At 38.0% G+C, this 27,721-nt stretch overlaps 1 protein-coding gene across 1 annotated transcript in view; it reads right to left on the bottom strand.

Moving 5' to 3' along the window:
* Positions 1-8,500: 8,500 nt before the first annotated feature.
* The window catches only part of LRP1B (LDL receptor related protein 1B), a 728,477-nt gene continuing 709,256 nt past the window's right edge, over positions 8,501-27,721 (bottom strand). The window contains exons 86-90 of the mRNA XM_075181401.1: positions 23,813-23,889; positions 20,256-20,346; positions 19,269-19,413; positions 14,559-14,657; positions 8,501-13,535 (exon numbers count right to left, since the gene is read on the bottom strand). Of these exons, the coding sequence (XP_075037502.1) occupies positions 13,395-13,535; positions 14,559-14,657; positions 19,269-19,413; positions 20,256-20,346; positions 23,813-23,889 (553 nt within the window). The 3' untranslated portion in view covers positions 8,501-13,394. The remainder of the gene's footprint in view (positions 13,536-14,558; positions 14,658-19,268; positions 19,414-20,255; positions 20,347-23,812; positions 23,890-27,721) is intronic.

Raw genomic sequence — 27,721 nt, 5'->3', positions numbered from 1 at the left:
TTTCATTTGCTTCTAATGACCGGAAACGTTGAACAAATTGCATTCAGTAAAATATCCTCCAATAACCGCTGTTCTACCCATAAAAATATACATCCTGTGAATTATTACATACCAGAATTCCTCACTGACAGTCAAATTAATGAAGGGCATTTTTTTTTTTTTTTTTTATATTAAGCTCAAATAATTTGAATCCTTTTCTTATCCTAAAACGGATATATAATGAAAGGATACATAATCCTTGTGCTGACATTGGTACAAGACAAGTAATATGATTCCACAATTACCATATAAGCACACGTTTGCATATCTTGTTAATTATAATGTATGTACCATGACTGTTCTAAGATTCACACATTCCGACATGGCCCCTGCTATTGAGTGCACATTTGCATAATGCAAGTTGAGACATTCAAAGAAGCATATGCGGCTTCTGGAAAATAACCTTTTAACACTCTGTGGGTCATACCAAGTGCATAAACAGAACAACTAATTATTTCTAACAAAGTCACTGCAGGAACTTAATCTTAAAATATGAGTGTAAAGGGTATTCTATATCTGTAGAGATGATGGTATTTAGTGGCCAGGTCATATTGGGGGGGATTTAGCTTTTTCTCTATGTATAGAGTATTTTTTTACTCTATTATGATCATAAATAGTGGTATATTTGTTAGGAACTCTTCCAGTCGGCACAACACAACCCGGAGTCTACTCTGCCAGTCAGGTGTTCACTGGAGCCCCTGATGGTGGGGACAGACTGGGCCGCAGACTGACAGAGGGTCGTGAAGTGTGTACCGGCTGGGGAGAACCCAGGCAAGAAGAGTCAGGTCCACGCAGAGGTCAAAAGGCCGGCAGCAGGTATCAGTATCGATGAACAAGCTGAGGTCAGAGGTCACAGGCAGAGAAGCGGAACGGGTAAACGAGCCAAGGATCAGGATCACAGGAAACACAAGCGAAGTCCAATACAAAGCCAAGGGTCAAACACGGGTAGTCAAAACGTAGATAACAGGATGCAGGAACTGGAACAAGCAGGTCAGCAGACTGGAGCACAGAAGCTATAACCGGCAATGAGGCAGCAGACCTCATTGCCTTAAATACAGACACACACCAATCAGCAGTTGAACACACTCCTGCAGGCTAATTTACTAGTATCCAGCAGGGCCAATCAGGGCTTGCCCCTGACCTACACAGTTGCAGGCTAATGCCTGTTAATAAGCCTAATAGAATCAGCCCACAGGCTGCCTGCTATGCGCATGCGCCCAGCTACCAGCACCGCCGGGACGCAGCGCTAGTGTACTAGCGTCTGGCCGTTGCCCTGGTGACGGCCGGACAGGAAGAGGAAATGACGTCCCGGTCGTCAAGGTGACGGCCGGGACGCTGGGGCGCATGAGAAGCGAGCCGCGGCGGCTGTGAGTACCGCCGCGGCTCGTGACAATATTAGAATGGTATTATGATCATACTCGTTGATCATGTCCTGTTGGGGAAATGTTGCACACAAGTCGTAGATAGTCACCTGACTGACAAAGTATTGCTAAACGTTGTTCCCAAATGTTGATGTGGTGCCATATGCCTGGTGGCATAAGAGTGTGTGACTACCAGAGGTGCAGAGTCAATCGAAGAAGCATAGCGAGCAGCTTGAGAGTGCAGAGATGAGAGAGCTAGGGGCCTGTGCCGAGATTAGAGAGCTCAATAATTTTAGAGTTTCTAATAAGAGTGTAGTGTGGAACATGTGAGGTTCTAGAGTCCGAGCAATGGGTGCAGAGATATTTTGCACGCAGCGGCTAGATTGATTTTCCTTGCAAACCGTTATTCCTCTGCTGAGCCACTCTGTCAGTCTCTGCATTGTTTGCCTGTATTTCAACAAATCCAATATAAAATTCTTCTACTAACATACAAGGCCGTCAACAAAATTTTTCCGACATACATTTCCTCACTTGTCTCAAAATATCTCCCAACTCGACACCTCCGTTCTGCACAAGATCTACGTCTCTCTTCCATTCTCATCACATCCTCCCATTCCCGGTTACAGGACTTTTTCCGGGCTGCACCTACTTTGTGGATATTCCCTCCCTCGCACAGTAAGACTTTCCTCTAGTCTTCAAACCTTCAAGCGTTCTCTGAAAACCCACCTCTTCAGACAAGGTTATGATATTCCTCAACCACCATATTAATCTCTCTAGATTACCCTATTACCACTCTCTACACAGCTAACGCAAGACAACAACCCTCTGACCAACATTGCAACATACACAGCCCACTCAGTACTTTTACCTTTGCAGTCTGGCTGGTCCATTGTGCAATATGATGTAGCACATGCCCTTGTGTTTCAAACTCCCAATGTCCTATAGATTGTAAGCTTGCGAGCAGGGTTCTCTTACCTCTGTCTGTATGTACTACCTAGTATTGTCTTATTAATGTTTGTTCCCAATTGTAAAGCGCTACGGAATTTGCTGGCGCTATATAAATAAATGATGATGATGATGATAGAAGATGAGGGTTATGACAATGCCTGTGTCTACTACAAATTAAGTAGAGCTAAGAGTTCCGCTGAACTAATCTAAGAGAGCATCGGATGCCAAAAGTGTGACTACATGCTCGAAAAAATTCATATTAAATCTAGAGACTGTCAATTATTATGTAATTGCAGTCGAACTTTATCTAGGAGAGAGTTGGATATCGAGAGTCATATGTGATTGCCATACTACCCATAGAATACTGACTACAGCTTAGAGAGGTTCATGTGAGAGAACTGCCAGTAAAGATAGAGAAAATTCTCATCAGTTACCCTAAAGATGCAGAGTAGATGGAGAGAAGGAGAGTGCGCTTGCTAATTAGCAAGCAAGTGTCAGCTCTTGTGACTAGTGGGCATAGTATCTCCTGATGAGCCTAGGAAAGGGTGGGATGATAGAGACTGTGGTTCACCAGAAACTCTGTATATCTACTATAAAAAGAGAAGTGACTGTGAGTCATCCAGGGACTCTGAATATCGTTCGTAAATTAATCAACATAATTTAATTCACTGTCCTTTGTGCTTGTGCGTCACTTCCTCTGTCTCATACGTGGACTCCTGATTGTCCACACTGACCTATATAGCCTGAGATGGGTAAGACTGAGAGACTACTGGATGTCTGACTCGATGACGTCACCAGATAGGTGACATGACGTGGAACATTACCACCAGGTCTCCATGGAAACAAGGGTTACATTGATAAGTTCCGTTAACCTTAAATAATTTAAGTACTGATATATGTGTGTGCTGGAAAACTTAGTAGAGTTCAAATGAGGGGAATTCCAGCAACATTTCAATGTGAATGGAATTTTGGGGTGGAACAGTCGAGTTCACAGTGGTGTAAAGTTTTGGTGATTACAATCTATTTTTGTTCCACCTTTGCTTTACACCTCTACTCAATGGTTATTTTACACTGTATTTGTAAATTTATAATTTTGAGGAATCTATAGTCTGTAATGTCTATGGTGTCAATTCATTTCCCTTTGTTATGGTTGGGGCATCATAAGGGAGAATTCCGAGTGTAACAAAAACAATGGAACCCCATGTGGAACTGTGCCTGTAAAATAAGGGAAAATCCGCTGTCAAAGGAGGTGAATATTCTGCAGAACATTTCATGTATTACAGTGGTAGAACCGGTGCTACTAATCCCCACCGCTAGGAAGACGTTGTGTCTGGGTCTCCTCGCTCTATCCGAAATATGGGTAGTCCACCAATGGCAGGCTGTTATTTTTGTTCATTTATGGTAGATGCTATCATAGGGACCTGTGATGTTGAGTGGAAGGGGACTTAACACTCAGCCCAACCTCATCATGTTGCGTAGATGATCCCAGCCCAGGTACTCTGCAATAATTCCCTGTTTGACCAATTCAGACTAATAACACTATGGGTAGCGTTGGTCTACACTCCAAACAGTAGATTTACTAAAACTTCTAAAAAGAAAAAGTGGAGTTGTTCCTGATTGCAACCAATAAGATTCTAACTATCCTTTTCTAGAATGTCCTACATAAATGATAGCTTGAATTTGGTTGCTATGGAAGGAAATTAAAAAGCACAGAGTGACTGACATCTTTGCACACTTGCTTCCGTGAATGCATTGTGTGGATATGTTGATTTATACAGGGCCAGTGATATTATAGTAGCTCAAACGACAACAGTCTTAGCTTTTTGAGCAGTTTCAGATCCCATTAGAACATAGTCTGTTTTTCGGGAGTTTAGTTCTGATTTCCTGTTGTGAAAAAGGGGGTGTTAAATTGGGGTGGCAAGCGGCCTATCAAAAAGCATGATCTTTTTTTCCCTTCTGTTTAGGGGGGTGTTGGCATTAAAATGCATGAGATAGAAAAGCCTCCGTATAATGCTTTTTGTACCAATAAGGAAAATAAGTTGAGAAGACCGGGCCTCGATGTTATATTGACAAATGGCCGCTTCCACCGTATGAAGTTGATGTGTACTCTTAAAGCTCTATTTCCAACAAAGTTAAAGAAAAGAATCGCTAACTACAGCATGCTCGGCCTTGTGATTCAAGCAGCATTGAAAGACGTAAACGACTTTAATTCACTCTGAACGAGCCTCATGTGGCTATTCCCTTGTCACCCTCATGTATGTCATTCTGCTACATTGGGGAGATCGCATTGATTAACACTTAATTGGATCTACTGTAGTGTCATTACTGCGGCTTTGCCAGTTATGTTTTACAATTCAAATTACAGCCACTCTCGCTATATCTTAACAAATGTCTTACTCTGACATTTTAAATAAAAAGTTCAATGAACAGACATTTATCACAGTAACGACTGTAATGAAAATAGCAGATGATTAAACATGTGACGTCTGCTTCTTCTTTTGGGGACGTGGTCGCTGCCACGTTCTGAGCCGGAATTTTAAAGGACGCAACATAATCACTTCCGATTTACAAAATTTGGTAACAGAATTTGAAATATGTTGGATGATTTATTTATTTATTTTTTATTGCCTGAATTAATCCTTTTAAAATCACTATGTGCACTTCCCAGCTGGTAACTTTTATGTGTATTTATTCTCTTGATGCAGTCAATACTAGAGATGCTCAGGCTCGGTTTTCTGAAAACCTAACCCACCCGAACTTACGGGATCCAAGTAGGCTCGCGAGCCGACTCGGTACTCTCGGATCTGAATCGAGACAAAACATCATTGTTGCGTTGTCGGATCTCGCGGGTTTTGGATTCCATAAGTACCTCCCTCGCCAGGAGACCCAGTGCCATTGCTCACACAGAAACAGGGGTAGCAGTGTTCTTGTTACACTCCAGTCTCCAGTGACATTGCTCAGTGCCATTTCTCACACAGAAACAGGGGTAGCAGTGTTCTTGTCACTCTCCAGTCTCCAGTGACTTCGCTCAGTGCCATTGCTCACACAGAAACAGGGGTAGCAGTGTTCTTGTTACACTCCAGTCTCCAGTGACATTGCTCAGTGCCATTGCTCACACAGAAACAGGGGTAGCAGTGTTCTTGTCACTCTCCAGTCTCCAGTGACATTGCTCACACAGAAACAGGGGTAGCAGTGTTCTTGTCACTCTCCAGTCTCCAGTGACATTGCTCAGTGACATTGCTCACACAGAAACAGGTGTAGCAGTGTTCTTGTCACTCTCCAGTGACATTGCTCAGTGTCATTGCTCACACAGAAACAGGAGTAGCAGTGTTCTTGTCACTCTCCAGTCTCCAGTGACATTGCTCACACAGAAACAGGGGTAGCAGTGTTCTTGTCACTCTCCAGTCTCCAGTGACATTGCTCAGTGACATTGCTCACACAGAAACAGGTGTAGCAGTGTTCTTGTCACTCTCCAGTCTCCAGTGACATTGCTCAGTGTCATTGCTCACACAGAAACAGGGGTAGCAGTGTTCTTGTCACTCTCCAGTCTCCAGTGACATTGCTCAGTGCCATTGCTCACACAGAAACAGGGGTAGCAGTAATCTTGTCACTCTCCAGTCTCCAGTGACATTGCTCAGTGCCATTGCTCACACAGAAACAGGGGTAGCAGTGTTCTTGTCATTCTCCATTCCCCAGTGACATTGCTCAGTGCAGGGGCGGGCTGGCCCGGGAGTCAGGGGGGCAGCGCTCCCCCGGGCCGCTCAGTATGACCGTTATTAGGCCCGGGGGGTAGGCCGGCCGGCCGCCCCCCCGGATGTAATATACAACCTTTTCCCCGGCGGCCGCATCTGATGACATGAGATGCGGCTGCGTCAGCGCACAGGCGGCCGCATCACATGACAGGGGATGCAGCCGCGTCATCAAATGTCTCCTTAAACTGGTAGAACAGCGCTCAAGTTTAACGTAATGAATATTCCGTCTCACTGTGAACTGCATTGCCTAATCCTTTTGTATGAGTTTGATGTCAAAGGAAAACCATTATTTAAATACAGCATTAATGTTGTGTAAAATTAAATATAAATGAACTTCAGCAAGTTATGGAAGTTGTTTGTTTTTGTTTTATGATAACATGTTTATTTTATTTTTGCTTAGTTGGATTCTTTGACTTCAAAGCTTGCAAGTGTCACAGTTTCCAATGCTATTCAGGAACACACATTTTTAGTTTGGGATGGAAAGCTCACACATAGCTACATACCAAAGAGAAGAATGAATACCAAATTCTGAATGTAACAAAAAAAGATCAAACATTTTTTAAATTGAATAAATTGTACTCAATTATATTATTTAATTTTATAGAACATAAAAAAAAATTGTATTGTCTTTTTGAAGGGTAACTTCCCTTACCAATAATATTACCATAGGGCTCATGGAATGGAACCCCGACCGTTCACTGGGGGTGAAGTCAGGATGTTTACCTACAACCTACGGCAGCGGTGAGACACAGACGCCTCCAGCTCCTTCCTGCATTCATTGTTAGATTTGCTATAGCTTGCAAGACGTGTTTAACATGCCTGGTGATGTTATTACAGGCGTGTGTTCTTTTAACTGAAATTAAAGGTAACATGCAGCCCTTTTTAAATGCATCAAGTCACCTATCGCTAACTTACAGCAGTGTCAGACTCTCTAGTTTACAGCAGTGTCAGACTCTCTTCTAGTTTACAGCAGTGTCAGACTCTCTTCTAGTTTACAGCAGTCAGACTCTCTTCTAGTTTACAGCAGTGTCAGACTCTCTTCTAGTTTACAGCAGTGTCAGACTCTTCTAGTGGGAGAAATCAGACACTGCAATTAGAGCCATCTCTCCAGCTATGTAGAGAGCTGATCAGAACAAGACAGGTGGGGGGTCCTAAGGGAAGAGGGGAAGATTTATTGTCCTTTTTTGCTACTTACAGTGAAAGTTATGATGAAAATAGAATCAATCTAATGTGTGGAATACACAGTGCACTGCTGCATTGTGTCTATACCAAAGATAGGCCATAATCCATCCGAAGGCCACTTGCTGCCCTTCAAACCTTCACCTATGGCCTCCAGCTCCGTCCTACTATATTTTCAGATGTGTTTGTTAGAGCTTGTAACACTTTAAAATACCTGCTGATATGTTATTACAGATAGGTGTCTCTTGCTTTAATTAATTGTTATAACTGAGATTAAGTGTAATTTGTAGCCGTTTTGAAGGTTAGAGGGCCTATCACTGGTCTACATTACATTATGAAGAATTACGTTTGTTATTCGTGTATTCACAGATTTGATTCTAGAACTTATTTAACTTAAAAATGATACGTCTTGTCAGGCCACTTTCATATTGACAACTGTAGGACAACGAGTGGCACTTACCTCCGTTGGCTAACCTATAAATGGAGGCATAGGATATTTTGCCTTTGCCTATTTCTAAAAAATGTTTACTTTGATAACAGCTCTGGACACGCCTGTGGTGCATAGATTATAAGTTTGTGGGCAGGACCCTCTTATCTCTTCATCTGTCTGTATTACCCTGTTTAGTTTATTACTGTATTTGTTTCTAATTGTAAAGCACAAAGAAATTTGCTGCACTGTATAGATAAATGTTGATGATGATGATGATAATTGTTCTGTCTTCACTGTATCCAAAAAAAAAAAGGTAATTCGTAGGTCACAATGATTAATTGCAATGATAGTGCGGATTTCTCAAACACCCTACAAACCATAAAGTTGAGAGCACAGCCTTGTGTCCATGATACATTTTGTTACACTTTTGTCAATACAGTCAGTGGGTTGCTCCATAGCGATCTATGGAGAAGTATTTTCTGGTCTATTCCAGTTGTGTTCACCACGTTGCAGCAAGTGTATAAATTATTTTCTCATTGTTACAGATAACTGCAGATTACAGCTCTATAGTTATCAGTCCTGAGGACAAATGGAAAAATATAAAAAAAAATCTATGGAATATTTTTATTTATCAAAAAAGCTCACCAACCCCCGACTATTAGATCCATGGAGTCCTATTCCTGTGATTCCTGCAGTATTGCAGGGCCCACAGCATGTAAACTTCTGCGGATGCTAGTAGGGGGCTGAGCTTAATGTAAAAAAAAAAAAGATATTTCATTAATCTCTTTTCTTAAAAGACTGAACATTGCAATTTATTTCAATAATATACTTGTATGTTTTTTAATAATATACATTCATATTTTAATCATCTCATTGTAGATACTCCCATCTAGTCTGCTGCTCTCATCGACGAAGTTCTAGTAAGAGACATATTTTTTTCTGTAGCAACATGGACAGTTGTAGTTTATAAAAAGCGATGCAACACATTAATATGGGATATATTATCCGGAATCCTTGGGAATTGGCAGTTTCAAGATTAGAGTTTACTTGTTTTCCTAATTTGATTCACCATATCTCAATTCTAATAAAACATTAAAAATACCTCCCACACTACCCCAGGCAATCACCTCCTTATTATATTATTTAGCAGAGCTTCTCATAGAAACTGTAGGACAAAACGCTTGTTGATCATCCCTGTGTGTATAACAAAATCACAGATCAGCAACAATAATTTTACATCCCTTCTGTTTTTTCAGGTTTCTAGATAAGAGATCCCACACCAATACAGATATTTTTTCTCATTAAATAAATTGCAAAATTCAGTTATACCATATGTGATTTTACATGTGTTAAACTGTACTTTAATAGATCACTTTGAATGTTACAAGGAACACAAGCATTGACTCATTCAGTTTGGCTACAAAATAGATTGAAATCGTAAAAACCATTTTAATGGCATAAAATGTGTTTTGAAACGTTTGTATAAAAGCCACCAATAGCAACATTTGAATATAAAAAACAATGTTTCTTTTTAATGAGCATAATACAAGGACATCCTTTCACTATCGAAAATACCATGAGCACAAATATTCTCAAAACGTTTATGTTGGTTGTCGGATTGTTTGTTTTTAATAAAACAATGATGTATTTGATTGTCATTTTATGTCGTTTTTTTATGGACAAAATAATTTTTTTTTTGTTAGCCAGGAGTTTGTTATTTGAAAGCTTTACAAACTACAGTTAACTGTATATGCATCATCTCCGTTAAATAATCCAATTCAATAATTATTGTTTATAGATTATGGAACACTTAATTATATAAACATAAGTGACTGTTAAAGCCAAAATTATTGTTAAAAATATATTTAATAAAATGAGAACCTACTTTTTTTTATGCAGAACTTTTGTTTGTCAAGCAAAATTTCACAAATATTACATAAATCAATATTTTATAAAGGCCTCAATGTGGCGGGTTTTAGAAATAGGTAGTTTGCATGCACATCGTACAACCAAAAAATTTATAAAACAGTATTTTTTTTTTAATCATTTTCATCATTGTACAAAGGGAAAAGAGCATATGAACAATCCATTTATTTGGTTATGGTAAAAAAATAATAATAATTATAATGGACAATTATAAGCCCTGTTTTGTATGACTCGGTATTAACTGCATATTTTGTGCCTTTAAGTAAATATTTTATATATGACCATAGAATTTGCTTACCAAAGAATACATTTTTGATACGGTTCAACTATTGTTGAAAGAGTCAACCTTGCTATTAAATAATGGTCAAAGTAGGTTGACTATGTCAAGTGTGTTCTGATTTTTTCAATACATTAGAAAATTTAAAAGAAAATTACTATGAAATTGAGAAACTAAAAAACTATTAATATGTAATGATTACTACAGCAACAATTGTAAATATATATATATATATATATATATATATATATATATATATATATATATATATATATAACTTTAATTATCTTTTTACTAGAGAGTTGCTGCTGTCAGATTTGAAAAAATCAGACAACAGCAATTACCTGCTCAGGATTGATTTTTTTTTACGCTTGTGGTATAAAAAATAAATGAAAAATGTATTTTACTGTAATAAACCTATTATTATTTTGCAATAGGCAGTCTGACACATTTTATCTATTATGTCAAGTAGCTATAGCTAAATATTTAGCAATATGAGACAGATAAATGAATTGATTGAAAATAAATATAAGCAATGATTATATACTATTTTCTATCTGAACAATTGATGGCAATAAATAAATCAAGTTGTGCCACAACAGTATAATGGGATCTGACATCAGTACTGAGTGTATTGTGAATTTGGTATTGTGAACAATGTTATAAAATGCCATAATCACATCAAAATTTTATTTGATCTTTTTCTGATACGTAATTGTTTCTTTTTTTTATATCTCATAGTATGATTGGCATTTGTGACCTTTAAATTTCTTCTAAATTAGCAACAGGAGTTGATATTAAAAAATAGAAGGTAGATTGTTCGTTATTACGATATAGAAAATAGCCCTGTAGGTGATATATAATTGCTATTATTATGAGTTGGTTTTTTTTTATTTATGAAATATGTTGTCAGATTGTTTTCTGTTGGCATGAATCATGGAGGTTGTCAAGTTTATAAAAGTAGCTTAACTGTGGCCTAAGATGGATATAAGTAAAGTGTGTCTCACCAGCTCTTACAGAACTACAAGTACTAGCATGCCATGCCAGTTAGAGGCATGCTGGGACTTGTAATTCATCAACAGCTAAAGAACCTCAGGTTGTAAAGTTTAGGCTATGATCCTTTCCCCACCAATACATTTTAGTTTTCTTTGTTTAGGTTAATCCTCTCGTAGAGATATTGCATCACACATATTTCTCTTCTAAAGGAATAATTTGCCATTTTTATTGTATTTTTTTCTATGAATTAATATTATTTTGGACTGAAAATGTTGAATTCACATCTTTGATACTTGACTAAGACAAAAAATAAATTAAAACTGCAGTTGAATATTGAAAAAAAAATGTAGAGATGTCAACTATTTTTTTTATTGAATTCCCCACCATATATGATCTGTCAACAATTGTTGACAGATCAAAAGTCAATATTTTCCCTGCCACTTGGCTTGGGTACAGAATTGTTTTGTCTTTGCTTTATTCCCTCTCTGTTTTTTGTGCTATTCCTTTGATATACGTCAGCTGTCAGCTCTAATCATTGGGTAAAAGACAATTTTACCACTTTACCAACCTACGTAACTTATACTAAGACTTTAATCGCTTTTTCTTTTGCACTCTAAAGTTTATTTTTTTTTTGCTTATTTATTATAGGTTTTCATTTAAGTGACACTATACTTTACTTTGATTGTAGGGAAAACTTTAACGTAGACTTGTTTTTTTCCACTATAAGGCATCAGAAAAGTTAACAAGATTGAATCATGATTATCAACTGAAACATATGAATAGATGAATAATAATAAAAATAAATTGATGTAGAATTTTTCTTTTAAATGATCTGTCTTGTCTCGAAGGTTCATAATCCTATCCAGACCAAAACAATTTCTATGGAAAATAATATGTGAAATGTGTCTAAGAAAATGTCTTATTTAAAAATGATCCTTTTATTGTTCTTATTGATAAGCAAAAATGAGACACATTTTAACTGTTTGCAAATTGACTTATGCTTAGCAGCCATGCTACCTTATGTTCCATTTATTTTGGAGTCTTATATCAGAAATGTTGAATTGTGCAGCTAAAGGCAAATTAAGATGACTGCTGACAATTGATCTCTATGACCTGTAATGTTATGTCCTGACAGAGGGCAATGAAATAAGTGTCACATGAGTTCTATAAAGTTCCTTGTAGAATAGTTTTATGTAAGGTTACATCGGGGATTAACTGGAAAGTAAAGTCCTGCAGTACGGGTTCCTAGGACTCACTCATTTTTTCAGTGCTTATTGGAATATTGGTTATTTTACTGGCTATAGCATTAAAAAAATCTGGCTTTACATTTGTGGCTTTGCCTTATACAATACACCACCGCCCTTCTGGAGAGAGAATGTTATAACAGCTCTGGGACAGCAAAGACAGAGATTATAGAAATTAATAAAATTAATATAAACTAGGTGGTAATGGGGGGTTAGTTCCAGTTTGAAAGCAAAGCTATTAGCACAAACCCTGTCCCCCTATTTGTATTCAATATAAAATTATAATTTTGCAGAGTCAAATACATTACTTTGATTGTAAACTTAAGAATCTCTACACAATGCTTTGCCAGAGCTCCGATATAGAAATATTGAAATACCCATTTCAAACTATATTTTTCTTTCCGATACCCAATAAATAAAATGCATATATTTTAAAATATAACTGCTCAGCTTTCTGTAAAAGTTCAGTGTCAGATGAAACATAATTAACTATTGGTCACTGGTAAGCAATGATGTTTGCATGAGGGATTGCGACCAAGTCTAGAATTATTGGGGAAATTCAAAGATGTGGTTGCTATAGAAATTAATATTTTTTTTTTTGTATCTGACCACCAGTTCATACCCCTCAACAGTCCCAGATTTCCAGTGGACAAAAGTTGGATGACTGGTGGATAAAGGGAAGGCAAACTTTGTCCTTTTTCTATTAAGCTTGGAATGTTGAGAGGTAGGGGCGGAGTCTATGTTAATTGACAATTGTTTTATCCACTGATAACAGTCTAATGTAAAGCGTACTCTCTAATTACCGTGACAAGCCTGGGCAACCATAAACTATAGATGGCACATACTCAAATGTTCTAAAGATTGCAATGTCAACCAATTTATTCCTAACAAAGCCACTGTCGTTTTGGATTATTTAATGAAAAGACAATTTTGAACCTAAAAAAGTTCATATAAAATGGATCTCTTATTTTACACTGCAAAGGAATAGTGTGTCCTTTCGGTTTAACAAATAAAATGGTCTCCTATAACAGCAGCATTTATAGATTAAATTGTACCGTAGTGCAGTTTATTTTTCATAAAAATACCATACAAACGGTCAGTCTAGTCATCAGCAAAACGAAAACAAAAATGAAAAAAGAGGTAATGCTGATGACAAAACAATTATAATACTGTTGGTACATAGAAAAGTAATCCTATTTTATACATTTATACAGAGTATAAAAGGTAACGGAACAGCAGAGATTAAGCCACAGTCTCCCGGATAACATTCTCTATTTTCTTTGGAAGAAGTTCCCGTCTTTCTTCTACGCTGATTAAGGAATTCCGACAATTATGTCCTTCCACGAAAAGTTTTGCATAAACTGGGTTTGAGTAATTCATTGGCTGTGGGATAATGAAGACAGAGAAATATTAGTGCCTATTTTTTTATCACACCACATAATCTAACCAACTGTAATTTAAGGGGGGGGGGGGGGGGTTTCCCGACTAGAGATAGGCAAATTTAATATGTTATTACTTTAAACTCTGCAGAACTTGTGAAAACAGAACTGGAGCCAAGTTCAGTTTGTTGGGGGAGGGGGTTTAGTTTTTTATTTTGTTTCAAATTCACGGTGATTTGCAAACATATTTTCTGGGTCTTTATACAACCCTAATCCATACTTGTCAACTTCTTCTAGTTGGCATCCGGGAGCTGCCGGGGCAAGGTGGCGCGTAATTTTACAGTGGGGGCATGGCCAAATGCCGTGATTCCCAGAGAATCACGGCATTTGGACCTAATTCTGCCCGAAGTGGGCAGATGCGGGAGACTGCCATACACCCCTGGGAGTCCGGGAGACCCACCCGGAATCTGGGAGTCTCCCGGACATTCCGGGAAAGTTGGCAAGTATGCTCTAATCATATCTTACTGCAGATGTTAAAATGGCATTTTCGTTTCAGACGTTGCTGAACTACATGTCCCAGCACTGCCAATCAATACATGCTGGGACTTCACCAATAGCTACATTGTCTACCTCTGCAAAATATAAAAACTTTTAGAGATGACAATCTACTTGTGCTATGCGGTGGCATTTTAGTTCTATTGGATTTTTTGTTTTTTTAACCGAACAGTTCACTTAACTATCCCTTGAAACCACCCCCCCCCCCCCACACAGAAGATAAACATCGTAATACAACACAAATAGTATTACATGTGAGGCAAACATGCATTCAGATAAACACTATCACAACATAACACAAATAGTATTACACATGATGTAAACATGCATACATACATACATAGAAAAGTCATTTTTCAATAACCGAATGTGACATTTTCAAGATGCAGCTGTAAAACTGAACATAAAATACACAAAAATAAAATGAATCATGCAATGGGGATGTTTCAGTAACAGGTGACATTATTCTCACCCCTGGAGCTAGTGGTCCTTTCAGATCTGAGTTTAGGTAGATAGGCGGCGCGGTGTGAGCCAGTTTGAAAGCGGTAGGCCCACCCGCTATGAATCTGGACTGTATGTAAATAATAAATATATTAGTATCGCTAATCTAAGAAACCCTTCTCTCATATAATTAACATTGCCTAACGTAAAATATTATTTATATATTATAAATCTAGGTCTAGTTGAAATATTCTACAAGGTTATGTTCTTTTTTTTTTTAAACTGACAATTGTCGCTACTACTATAGTGTAAGGTCCAACACGAAGAGTCTACCATCATTTTATATTAAATTCCACATTATTTCCAGATACATAATCTGCTACAAATACCATTCAGTGTTTAACATTTTAGTAGGGGATGGAAGAGTCTTAGCCGTAGGTATTTTGTAGGATTTCCCTCCGTCAGTGGGACTTATCTGTAGCATAGCAATGGGGTTAAAGCTTGTGCAGATGGCTGAATTTTCCTATGTGTGTATCTCCGACTTTCCTCCATCCCTGGGTCAAACCACTAAACATGGCTCCAGCGGATCAAATGTGCACCAGCAAAACTAAACTGGAATGGCTAATCCTGGGAAGGAGATGGTCTGACTTCTGCTTATGCATGACTAATTTAGATATTATGGCATTAGACTGTTCAGCTTTTAATTATAACACAAGTTTGCTTTTTATGTGATCTTCGGTAAAAATATTTGGCAAACTGTTTTGGCAAAAGTAGAAAGCACACAATTACTGCATTCGACTCTTTAGGAATTGTTCCAATGATGGAACTATGTAAAACTGCTTGCACTGATCAATGCTCATCTCTGAAAAGCGTATTTATGGTGGTAGACGTGAAGCACGATGCAGAGAGGATCTTGTCTACCTTACTTCTAGCAATGACAGTGGTCAATCCATTGGGTGGCACAGTGGTTAGAGCTCTGCCTGTAAGTGCTGTTTTGGAGTTTGTATGTTATTCCTGTGTTTGCGTGGTTTTCTGAAAACATACTGATAGGTTAATGTTAGTGTGTGTTTGTGTGGTAGACAAATTAGACTGTAAACTCCACTTGATGTGAACGATTAAACATTCTCTGTGACGGTCTGTGTAATATGTTGGTGCTATATAAAGGTTAATAAATAATTGGCGATTTCTAAATAAATCATTGGTGATTAGAGAGAGCTTTGCTCAGCGATGACATGACACCGCCTCTGAGGTGCCAAAATCACTGGCACAACTCAGGAGTGCCACCAACAGGAGATGGTTTACAAGTGGAATTCAATCCATGAAAATCCCGATCACTAGAATAATGCGGAAAGCTTTCAGAATTTGAATTTGCCCCACATTAATAAGTAGACTGGTTTAATTCATTGTAACATTTTACAGTTTGAACCAGACTAAGGGCTAGATTTACTAAGCTGCGGGTTTGAAAAAGTGAGGATGTTGCCTATAGCAACCAATCAGATTCTAGCTTTCATTTTGTAGAAAGTACTAAATAAATGATAGCTAGAATCTGATTGGTTGCGATAGGCAACATACCCACTTTTTCAAACCCGCAGCTTAGTAAATATACCCCTAAGTCAGTGTGGTGTATCAGATACACACATAACAGAGGAAACAATGTATTTTTGAACACCAGATGGACATCATCCTATATGAGAATGGTCTATGGACCCCAATAGAGGACAAGTTCTTCAGTTGTTGTGTAGCACAGCACAAGCCTGCAGACTGTACGGCAAAACAAACAATTAATAGCCAAAGAAGTGCAGCAATACACAAGGCTCTACTATAAGTGTGCAGCGAGACAGAAGGCTCTGATTCAAACCCTAAAATAAGCTGACAAAGTGACTTCCGTGTCTGTCTTTTCATTGTTAAATACTTGCAACTTTTCATTTGATCAGTAATTTACATTGTGTACAAATCAGAGAGTCAAAAATAAAGCCCTAGGCTGGTGTTCCTCAAACTCTTATTTCAAAATGGAATAGGCAGATAACACAGATCCACAGACACAAAAGCTTTTCCAAATCACTTAAGCTTAAAGCAAATTAAAAATGTTTCTGGTGCAACACAGACTACATGAGATGAATGTATATATATATATAAGGCTATAGACTCATTTTTTATTGACATTACAAAATGCCTTTTAAAATACAAATAAATGGCTTTCATGTAAAACCAATGGTAGATGGAGATTGTCAGGGCTTAGGAAAACCCTGGATAATTAACAGTGACATAACCCCCTCCCCTCAAACACACACACCTAGGGCCTGATGCTAAGTTAGGAGCAAAGCAAAAAAAAGAATGAGTAAGTTTACTCCTGGACAAACCATTTTGCAATGTAAGGGGTGCAAATTAATTTATTATTTTGCTAGCAAGCAAAATACTGGCCGTTTTTTCATGTAACACACAAATACTTGATAGCTTTATTTTTACACTGAAATTTAAAGTTGATCTAGGCCATGCCCTACCCCAACTATAAATCAGTCCTCACATTTTAAATTTACCTCCCCCTCCAATGCAACATGGTTTTGCCAAGGTGCAAAGTTACTCATTTTTTTGGCTTTTACTTACTGAATCAGGCCCATTGTGTTCTAATCAATGTTCCATTATATATTCGGAGCTTTAAAGTATCCCCCTCTTCCCAGTTAAGTCACAGAGGAATAAATAAGTTTTACTTTTTCAATGAGTTTCAAATGATTGTGTGACAACTTGAATAGTTCGCCTTTTAACACAAATCAGTGGCAGCTATATTGAAGACAAATGCTATTATGTTCAGAAGGATGGTTTAAAATTGTTAAATGACTGTAAAATACAATATGTTATTCTTTCCATTGCTGTTATGTTGTCCATTAGTCCAAATGCGACGGTTTACTTTATATCCACTTACTTGACCTTCCTAGGGCACAAAGCTACCTGTCCATAATGAGGAATGATTATAATAGCAGTCATTTAAAACGAGACAGACAAGAAATAAAGGTTTTGCACTCGGTATTAAAATGTAATTTTGCCATGGCATTTCAAAGTGTTTTGCCAATTGTTGAACATTTTATTTTTCAGTTCTACAAAAAGCAGATGCAATTAAACCAATGAACAGGTCAATATGCTGCACAAAAAAGTGAACGTGTACTTAAAGGTAAGCAAATTAAATAGAAAGGTTAGAACACCTGCTTTTAGTGCAGTGCAGCACAATTAATTGTGGGAAATCTTAAGACATCGGGCTATATAGAAATTATGTCATTAGAGGGTGGGGACAGATCCGGAGCCAAGAATATGATTACAAACTCTAAAATTTTCCCATAGGCTGTAAAAAAGGACAGAATAAAACTACAGGCATTTGTTTTCTTTGCACACCATACATCCTGTTTACAAGTCTACTAAGGCACCTTAGACTTGTTGGTAGCTTTAAAAATAGGGAGTTAGCGTGTCTTTTAGGGCCATAACCCAGGGCATATACATTACATGAGCGGACATATATAAGTAAATAATATGAGCCAGTTAGACAGACAGTGCATGGATTGAGGTCTCTAGAAAACACCCCCAAAAATATAGGCACCTGCAGTAAACATATAGGCTCTCTGGCTTCTGAGATGTATACACTTTATTTTTAGTTACATCCTCAACACACAAAAGCATGTCTAATTCTGCTCCACCCTACACATGAAAGCTCATAAAGTACGTGCAAACTTCGCCAGTCTCAGGATCTGTCACACTCAGAGTTTGACAATCGACAGTACTGACAGTCTATGCAAATTTAAAACAATTGTAACTTAAAAAATGGTGCTATTACTGTAGATCCAGTTGACTTGAATCTACCATAGTTAAATAGAAGGATCTGACTTATGTCCCCTCTTCATTTCCTTGGACCTCTGTCCTGTTAGTATTTTCCCTTATGAAACCCGAATGTGAAACACGTGAACTGGGATAATAATATTGAAATAAAAAGCTAACCCAAACTTCCCATACAGCTTTGTCAGTTTGTCACAACTGATTAACATGTTAAAATAACCCGGCAATTTCTTTCAACCTTTCACACAATTACATGTAATAAGATTTTTCTATCAAACTTGGTGACGTGTTTAGTTGGCTTTTTATGCATCCTCCCACACGAGAAACAGACTGTGGGAAGAAATATATTGAAGTAAAAAGTGGAATTATTAAATTCTTTATGAAGTAATCTTTCATGTATGCTTTAACAATTTCCAATAAAATATACACATTATAAATATGTATCTAACTAGTTATGTAAATTGAACTAAGTTAATAAGGTGAGCTTAGGGTAGTTATTGTCCAATTTAACCATTGAGAAATGACTTGTAATTGCGAAACGCGTTTTGCATGTGGAAAGCATATCCCATTTCCAATTCCAGTTTTAGTAAAAAAAACGCCAACAGACCTCGGCCCACAGATACAACCACTGGGACAATTTATGCACGCAACTCTTATCTATAAGTTAGATAATGCTTTTCCCTCCGATATCGTTCAGCAGGGAACTATTTAGTCTACATATTTTTTTCTTGAAGGAGAATTTTGCACAAGAATTTTATTAGCTGGGGCAATATTCATGAAAAGCTCACTCATTCGTAGTGATAGGCCAAATTTCATGACTTCTGGTCTATGTAGCAAAATGGCTCCCTTTACTTTGTGTAGGCGTCTGTGCACATTCATCAGAATAGTTATTCTAAATTGTTAAAGAAGGCAGCTGCATTACCTTGTCGAATTCTATGATGAAATTCGGGTCTAACAACGTTCCGTCATTGTGGTCATGGTCCACTTCATACATGTTGTAGGATGGATTTCCAATTTCTACATTCATTCCTCCATTGATTATAGGTTGTCTCCTGATTGTTTTTGCCCTGTAAGTATTTCACATAAAACCAATATGTTAATATGCACTCTAAGCTGTTGGAATATCAATTTTATTTAAGTTGATTAGGTGATTGATATAATATGGCTGAAGAACGCACGGATTAAAGGTCTGAGTAGAGAGATAACCCACATCTCTTAGCCATAACTTTGGACCAATGGAGGCCAAAATGGTAGAACTGTCACTCTCCTATGTATCCATCTCAACCTGCACGCCAGTATTGGTCAACAGAAGGTGAAGCCAGTACAAACAAACAGTCAAAACTAGTTGGCATTTTGGAAGTTTCTAAATCTTTGCTACTGCCTTCCTATTTACTTATGTAAGTTGTGCCAGTACATTGTATTTATTAAAGAAACCTTGTAGTCTCTCCGTTGCTACTTTTCTTAGTTTGCTTGCCTGGGTTGCATTGAGTTACACTCAATGACTGATCGAGACTCACCTTGATGAGGGCACCAAAAGAGTATCAGCTCTACAATCACCAGATGAACCCATTTCCTAAGCGATTGGATGATTCTTATATTCCTGAGTTCCATTCAGTTTACCATTATCAATTTTATTATTTATGGAAGACAAGATGTGTATTTTGACTTTGAAGACTATTACTATCTAGGAAGGTGAACTTGGAAGCATTATTTTTAAATCCTGTTTGCTCCTCTTACAGCCACGTTCTTTATGTTGAATCATAAATTTGGTACAAATGCATCAGTTTTTTTAGATGGTGAGTTGACTTCACATGATGAAACAGCTCACCATTCATGGTTATCCTAATAAATATTGCCCAAATAAACCCCGCAAAACAAACCATACACTCAAAGAGCAAGTATAAGTTACCTCCGCCGTCTTTTACAAAGCAGGAGCCCAATAACCAAAGTTGTTATCAGAGTCACAAGTAGAACCAGTGGAACAATAATTGCAATGCTTCCTGTGGGGAAAAAATGAATACTTTAGTATTAGCAATTTAATTATTATATATCATTACAAAAAATGTCTCAAAAATACTTGTACAGTAGTTCATAATGGTAGAGTCATCCTCCATTCATTTTACAACACTACAACGTAGACATGTGTAAGCCTCTAGATCAGGGGTAGGCAACCTGCGGCTCTGCAGGTGTTGTGAAACTACAAATCCCAGCATGCCTTGCCACCTATCTGGTGGTTATCTAATGGCAAAGCATGCTGGGACTTGTAGTTTCACAACACCTGGAGAGCCGCAGGTTGCCTACCCCTGCTCTAGATTCTGGCTTTAGAACTGGATGATAAGCCAACAGACTTGTAGACTAATGCATGGTCATGTAATGCCATTCCTACCCGAATACTTATATCCATTGTGTGGGCAAATGCAGCCTGGGAATTGTCAAGGAAGTTGACAGTGATGTCACTGGTTCTTCCGGATCCACAGATATCTTATGAATATTGCTTTACCCCACAAAACATATGCCTTCAATGTGTAGGTGACATTTTCTCCTTCAAAGGCTAGTTTCACCCAAAACTATTTTTTTTTTGGTTTTGGGTGGAATTAGGTGATCTAAAATACAATTCTAAATTTCATTACTGTGGTTCCACTGGGGAGGAGGGGCATTGACAACATGACAAGGTCGGTCCAAGCAGGATAAGGTCACGCTAGACACATTGGGAGACCTGTTGATACCACTGGACACTGGTAAATAAAAGTTGGATTATATTTTAGATCACCTTATTCCACCCAAAACTAAATCTGTCTTGTGTGTGAAGCTAGCCTTTACATTATATTAATAGTAGAAAAAGCACAACGGCGCAATTAATGGTAATTTTTTCATGTCTCATTGTTAATACTCCCGGTACAGAGAAATACCACATACTTTTCTGCAAAACTATAAAGACATTTCAAATTACAATAATTGTAAACATGAAACTTTTCTGACAACATGTCATAATGTGATGAAAATTAATGCACATTTCATAAACCTTCCAGATTTCATCAGGCAAATTATAGAGGAGCAAAATATTTTGGAATAGTATCTAAAAATAAATGCAGAATAGACATAGAAAAGTGCTCATAAAGTCCCTTAAAAAATGTGCCACTTTTGCTTTATAGAAATAGGTTTGCTTCTGGTCATTAATTAATTACTTTTTTTGAATTACTGTTATTTTTTTTTATATAAAGAGCTTATAGCTATACATTTGAAAACCACCTGTAAGTATAAAATATAAAGATTTGTATTGTGAAAAATATATAATACACATTGGTAGTATAATCTAATGCACTAAGGTTCATGCAAGTTTACACTAAGTCATTTGAAGGATAGTGGTAGGAATCTCCCTACAATATGGTACATGCAATGAGGACCCAGGATCCAGGATTATTCAGGAAGTCAAATTGTGACCCATCAATCAGTTTGGAGCTTAGTTTGTTAATTGAGTATTAAAATATATGTAAATATTGGATGACTTGGTATAAGAACAGTGATATTTCAATAGGGTTATTCATTATCTTATTAGTTAGTAAACAATACTTTTAAAAGAACAAAATTCAGACCATCACCCGTAATTTGCATAATGTGCGTCTCATGACTCTTAGGGGGTATTCAATTGTTAGCGAGATCCACGGAAAACGAGCGCTCGAAAAATATTACCGTTAATACGGTAATATGCGCGTAAATACCGTTAATACGGTAATTTACTCGCTGGATTTCAGCTTGCAGCTCAGGGAGCTGCGAGCTGAAATTCAGCGTGTAATTACCGTATTAACGGTAATATTTTTCGAGCGCTCGTTTTCCAGGGATCTCACTAACAATTGAATACCCCCCTTAGGGCTACATTTACTAAACTGCGGGTTTGAAAAAGTTGTTGCCTATAGCAACCAATCAGATTCTAGTTATCATTTATTTAGTGCATTCTACAAAATGGCAGCTAGAATCTGATTGGTTGCTATAGGCAACATCTCCACTTTTCAAATCCGCAGTTTAGTAAATATACCCCTTAGAGTAAGTATCTTGTTTCTAATCGTTCTGGATTTCTCTCTTTATGCATAGTACAGCCACCTTTCCCCTTCTTAATTCTTAGTATTCCATTATTTATCTTTAGAGGCGAGGGGCCTCGTATAGAGTTGGTCATAATTAACGCTAACATCCCCTATTTTACTTTGTATTTTAACCTGCACCCATCTAATGTTTGAGACTATTGAGACACGCCATTACTGCACTATGCTTACAAATACCCCCCCCACTACCTCCCCCATTCCACCTCTTTAGAGATGCGCAAGGAGCAGATATGTACATCTCAGTCTGAGACATATCTATAGTATTGGTTGTACATGCTTACGCATGAGAAATACTTTGCGCAGTGTTCTAAAATGATTAACGAGCCAAAAAGAGACCATTCCTCTTCTTTGTAATGCTATTTTCAGGCGTTAGTGGATGGAAAGCAGATAGTTGTGAATGAGCCCTAAGGGTTAGCTGTTTGGCAGTATAAACCTGCCAAGTTGTATTGTAAACATATTAGCTAAAATCTCCAGCTCACAAGTAGATAGTTACAAACAATTTTACTAAAATCTTATTTTACTACTGTCATGCAATAGAAAAGTAAATAACGATCATTTGCAAATCACTGTACTATCTAAAAGGACATATTAATTAAAAATGTTGGAATTTAAACATTTGCATTTTTATTTTACTAAAGAATCATCGAAATGATATCATTATACAATATAATGCAGAGTTGGAGAAAAAAAATCAAAACTGATATATTCCATTTTTTAATAGTTTATTAGACATTATATTGTACTATGATACTTGTTGCTGCTGCATTATTATTATTGTTAATTTTTATTTATAGGGCGCTACTAAGTGTCCGTAGCGCCGTAGAGGGACAAACAAAATTACAATACGAGGAGAGACAGCACAGTACAGTAAACAATAAGCACAATAACTCTGAGAGCTCAGGGCACAGCTAGGGGTGGGGGAGGGGAGAGGGGATGGTCTGCATACGACGGAGCCCAAAAAGGACGGCACGGATGACAGGGAGACCCCCAGGGGGGAGAGGAGGAAATGAGAGAATACAGGGGGGAAGAGAGTCCAAGAGGAGGAGGGAAAGGTAGCTGGAGAGCAGAGTTAAAAGTGGTGAAGACAGGAGGAGAGGGTGACCCTGCTCAAAGGAGCGTACAATCTAAGGGGTGGGGTAGGCAGACAAAGAGACACAGGGGAGAGAAGGAGGAACGGAGGATAAGGATAAGGATAAGGGAAGGGGAAAGAAGGGCATTAATAGCATGCACATCTTTAAAAAGATATGAATGCACTTTATCAACATATTTCTCTGCAATAATTACTATTAAGTCAGTAACTTGCTCAGATTCAGCTTTAAATTGAACAATACGTTTGCAGTAATTGTGTATGCTAATTTGAGATACTTACTTGAGCTCGTATTGTCAGACTTACTGCTCTTGGGAGCCGGCCTCTCGCATTGCTTTCCTGACCAGTTGGCTGAACATCTACAAAGATCCAATTAAACAGTGAAATTAATGGATGCCAGCTGTTAGCTAACTAACCTGCTAAACGCTATGTCATAAAAACTCTAAAAAACTGGAAACAGGGACATTGGTACAAAAAAAAGTAAAATGGTTCTGATAGTTAAAGGAAATTTGTTTCAAACTTTTGTAAAATGTGGAGTTACATCACATTAATGTAAATGATTTGTTTTTAGTTCCCTCATTGAATTATGCTGGTATGAAGACATTATTGGAGTAATACTCTACACTACACACCTAACTCTTATAATATCCTGCATTGTCTGCAGCTTTCTAACCGGTCTTCTAAAACAAACTCCAATCTCCTCTCCAGTCAGCTCCTAACGCTGCCACCACCTCATCCATATGAAATGTCATTCCAAATTCTAATCTCAATTCCTTACCTATAGACCTCAGTCACTTTATTCCACTCTACACTACGGAGACGATTGCTGCATACACTCCTGCACGACCCCTACAATTCACCATCTGCCCTTCTCGTATACCACCTACAGACAATATAGTCCTTGTCTAACATATTGTATCAAGCCTGTTTCATTGCAAACACTTTATCATCTGAGCCAGTTTGTAAATTTGTAGCATCTATAATTTCTCCTTTGTACAGTGCTAAGGAATATTTTTGGTGTTAATGTTAGTAGTGCTAGGTAATAGTTCAAATCAATTTATTACATATCAAATTTTTATGTCACAGAAGATATTCCGTAAAGTGACAGTTGCTGAGAGAGCAAGAAAAAATGGAAGCAAAGACAGAGAAGAAATATAGTCAGAAAGCAAAGTAGAACTAATTGCATAAGATACATACAGTATTCATTGATGTTCGCTATAATGAAGAGATTGAAATGGGTAATGTGCCTCTAAATATATGTCTGTCTATATCGTATCTATCCATCTATATATCTCATATCTATCTATATATCTATCTATCTCATACTTATCTGTTTCATATCTATCTATTTATCTATGTCATATCTATCTATCTAATATCTATTTATATATCTCATCTATTTATCCATCTCATATCTATTTGTCTATATAATATCTATTTATCTATCTCATATCTATCTAATATCTATTTATCTATCTCATATCTATGTAATATCTATCTCATATCTATTTATCTAATATCTATCTCATATCTATTTATCTAATATCTATTTATCGATCTATCTCATATCTATCTATCTATCTCATATCTATCTATCTCATATGTATTTATCTATCTCATATCTATATATCTCCTATCTATCTATCAAATTTACATCTATCTATCTCATATCTATCTATCTCTCATATGTATTTATCTATCTCATATCTATCTATCTCTCTCTCTCATATCTATCTATCTATCTCATATCTATCTATATATCTCCTATCTATCTATCTATCTATCTATCAAATTTACATCAATCTATCTACCTATCTCATATCTATCTATCTCATATTTACCTATCTCATATCTATCTATCTCATATCTATCTATCCATCTCATATCTATCTATCTCTCTCATATCTATCTATCTCATATCGATCTCTCTCTCTCTCTCTCTCTCTCATATCTATCTATCTATCTATCTATCTATCTCATATCTATCTATCTCATATCTATCTATCTATTTTACAAGTACTTTAACTACCATGGGGCTGCTGCAGATTGGGTCAATTTGCATATCTTGTGTGACATCGCTCTGCACATGCCCAGTGAGCTCCTACGCAGACCTGTGTGATTCTGACACTTGAGCGCACCTGTGCCTGGATAAGGGAGCAGGGGAGGGAAGGGGGTGCAGGCACAGGCCAAGTACAGTAAAGATGTGTTCACACAAATGCTGCTCATGCAAACCTGCAGAATTACACCTGTTAGGAGATCTATGTTTTGCACCTGCTATAGAGCTGCTGGTGCAGAGGTGGCCGCATTTTGAGACGCATCATTCCCTGCATATGGACAGGAAATCGCTAACTTTCTGCACTCCTTTTTTTTTTAAAGAGAAATTTACTCCTGTTTTGTGCCCAGCTCTGCATCAGTCCCCATATGTTTAAAATAAAATGTGTTCATGGGAGTTCTGTCATTTTTATGCTGGCAAGCGAACATAAGGGAAATATATAACAAAACAATGAACACGTTACAGCTGCCACTATGACAATTTTGACGCCTTAGGCCAGAGCCTATGTTGCCTTGCCACAAACTCAGACTTGCTTGGTATGTATACTAGGCAATGATAGAGCTGCATTAATACACAAGCTATAGCCATATACTGTCTTGTACCCTACCTCTGGCTGGACTATATAATATCATATATAATAGCCACACGATACCCATAGAGAGTGTAATCCCAGACCACCCCCAAACCACAAATGTCCATCCAAACGTGTTGTCAAAGCTTCAACAAAAGGCTTTAATCTTTAGTTTATTTGGTTTAAAGGTCTGTATTTGTACCTATGGCGTCTCTGCAACACAGGGCCATCTTAACAACATTATGGGCCCCCGGGCAAAGCAGTGCACCGGGGCCCCTAGATATAGATATATAGATGTATACAGATACAGATATAGATATATATATATAGAGATAGATAGATGTACTTGCTCAGTGACCCTTGTAGGTTTTTTTTGCAGGTTTTTTTCTTTTGCAGGATTATTTATTCTCATTAAGAGCCGTGCCTATGGGGCCCCCTTGCCCGTGGGGCCCCCGGGCAGCTGCCCATCATGCCCAATGGAAAAGATGGCCCTGCTGCAACACCCTCATTAAGATTTAGGTGTCTACTTATCAAGACCCCTTTGATAACTGCTACTTCTTTTAATAATAATGTATTGTTTCCTGTGGGCACTTCAATGGACAGCGGCAGTCTTTGCACCATCTCTGTCCTTGGTAAATAGCCTTCCCGATGTCATGAGCCGCCGCGGGCACCGCCAAGACTCACTGCCCCTGGTTCCTGGCGTCCTGGCCTGGACGTCACATCCGGTTTCATGGACCCGACCGTTGCCAGGGCAACGGCAGGACGCCGAAGTCAGTATTAGCTCGCCCCGGCAACACAGGGCAGTCGGGCGCATGCGCTAGTGTACAGCCTGCGGGCTGATTAATTAGACTCCTCATTACCTATTACCCTGGCCTGTGTATGGTTACAGGGCTAAGCCCTGATTGGCTAGTTGCAGTATATTAGGCAGGGAGGACTAAGCCTCCCTGCCAGTTATAGCGTCCTGTTTCCAGTACGGCTGCCTGCTCCTGTGCTATTTGTTTGGTGTTGAACCTTTGGATTGATTACCAGTGTATGACCTATCGCCTGTACCCTGACTCTGAATCATTGCCTGTGATCCTGACCCATTGCCTGTATCCAGATTCTGAACCGTTGCCTGTGTCCCTGACCCTGCTGGTACCTGACATCTCCTCAGGGGCTCTGTTCAGTCTGCAGATCACTGGCCTGCCTCCGTTCCGTGTATTACCTCCTGTACCTGTGCGCAGCCGTGTGAGTATAAACTTATACTACTTTAAGTTTAAAACCTGGGGGCCTCTGAGTACCTGTGAGCATAACCAGTCTCTACGGGAAAGGCGGCTGCTAAAGGTGAAGACCTCGTCACCTGTTCTATAAGTTTATGCCGCACTGGTTGTCATAACACCTGATACTTTGTATGTGAAAGCATTGCAAGAGGTGCTCAGCAGTAATTGCCCACCTGCCATAGTAAGTGATAGCCATTACCAGCTGGTATATTTGGGGGAAAGGGAGAAGCCACAAATCCTGTGAAAGATCCCCTTTTTTTTATAGAATTTAGGACTTATCTTCCTTTATTAAATAGACCCCCTAAGTA

This window comes from Mixophyes fleayi, chromosome 7 (assembly GCF_038048845.1).
Source record: "Mixophyes fleayi isolate aMixFle1 chromosome 7, aMixFle1.hap1, whole genome shotgun sequence".
Taxonomy (NCBI): domain Eukaryota; kingdom Metazoa; phylum Chordata; class Amphibia; order Anura; family Limnodynastidae; genus Mixophyes; species Mixophyes fleayi.
This window is presented reverse-complemented; position numbering and strand designations above follow the sequence as displayed.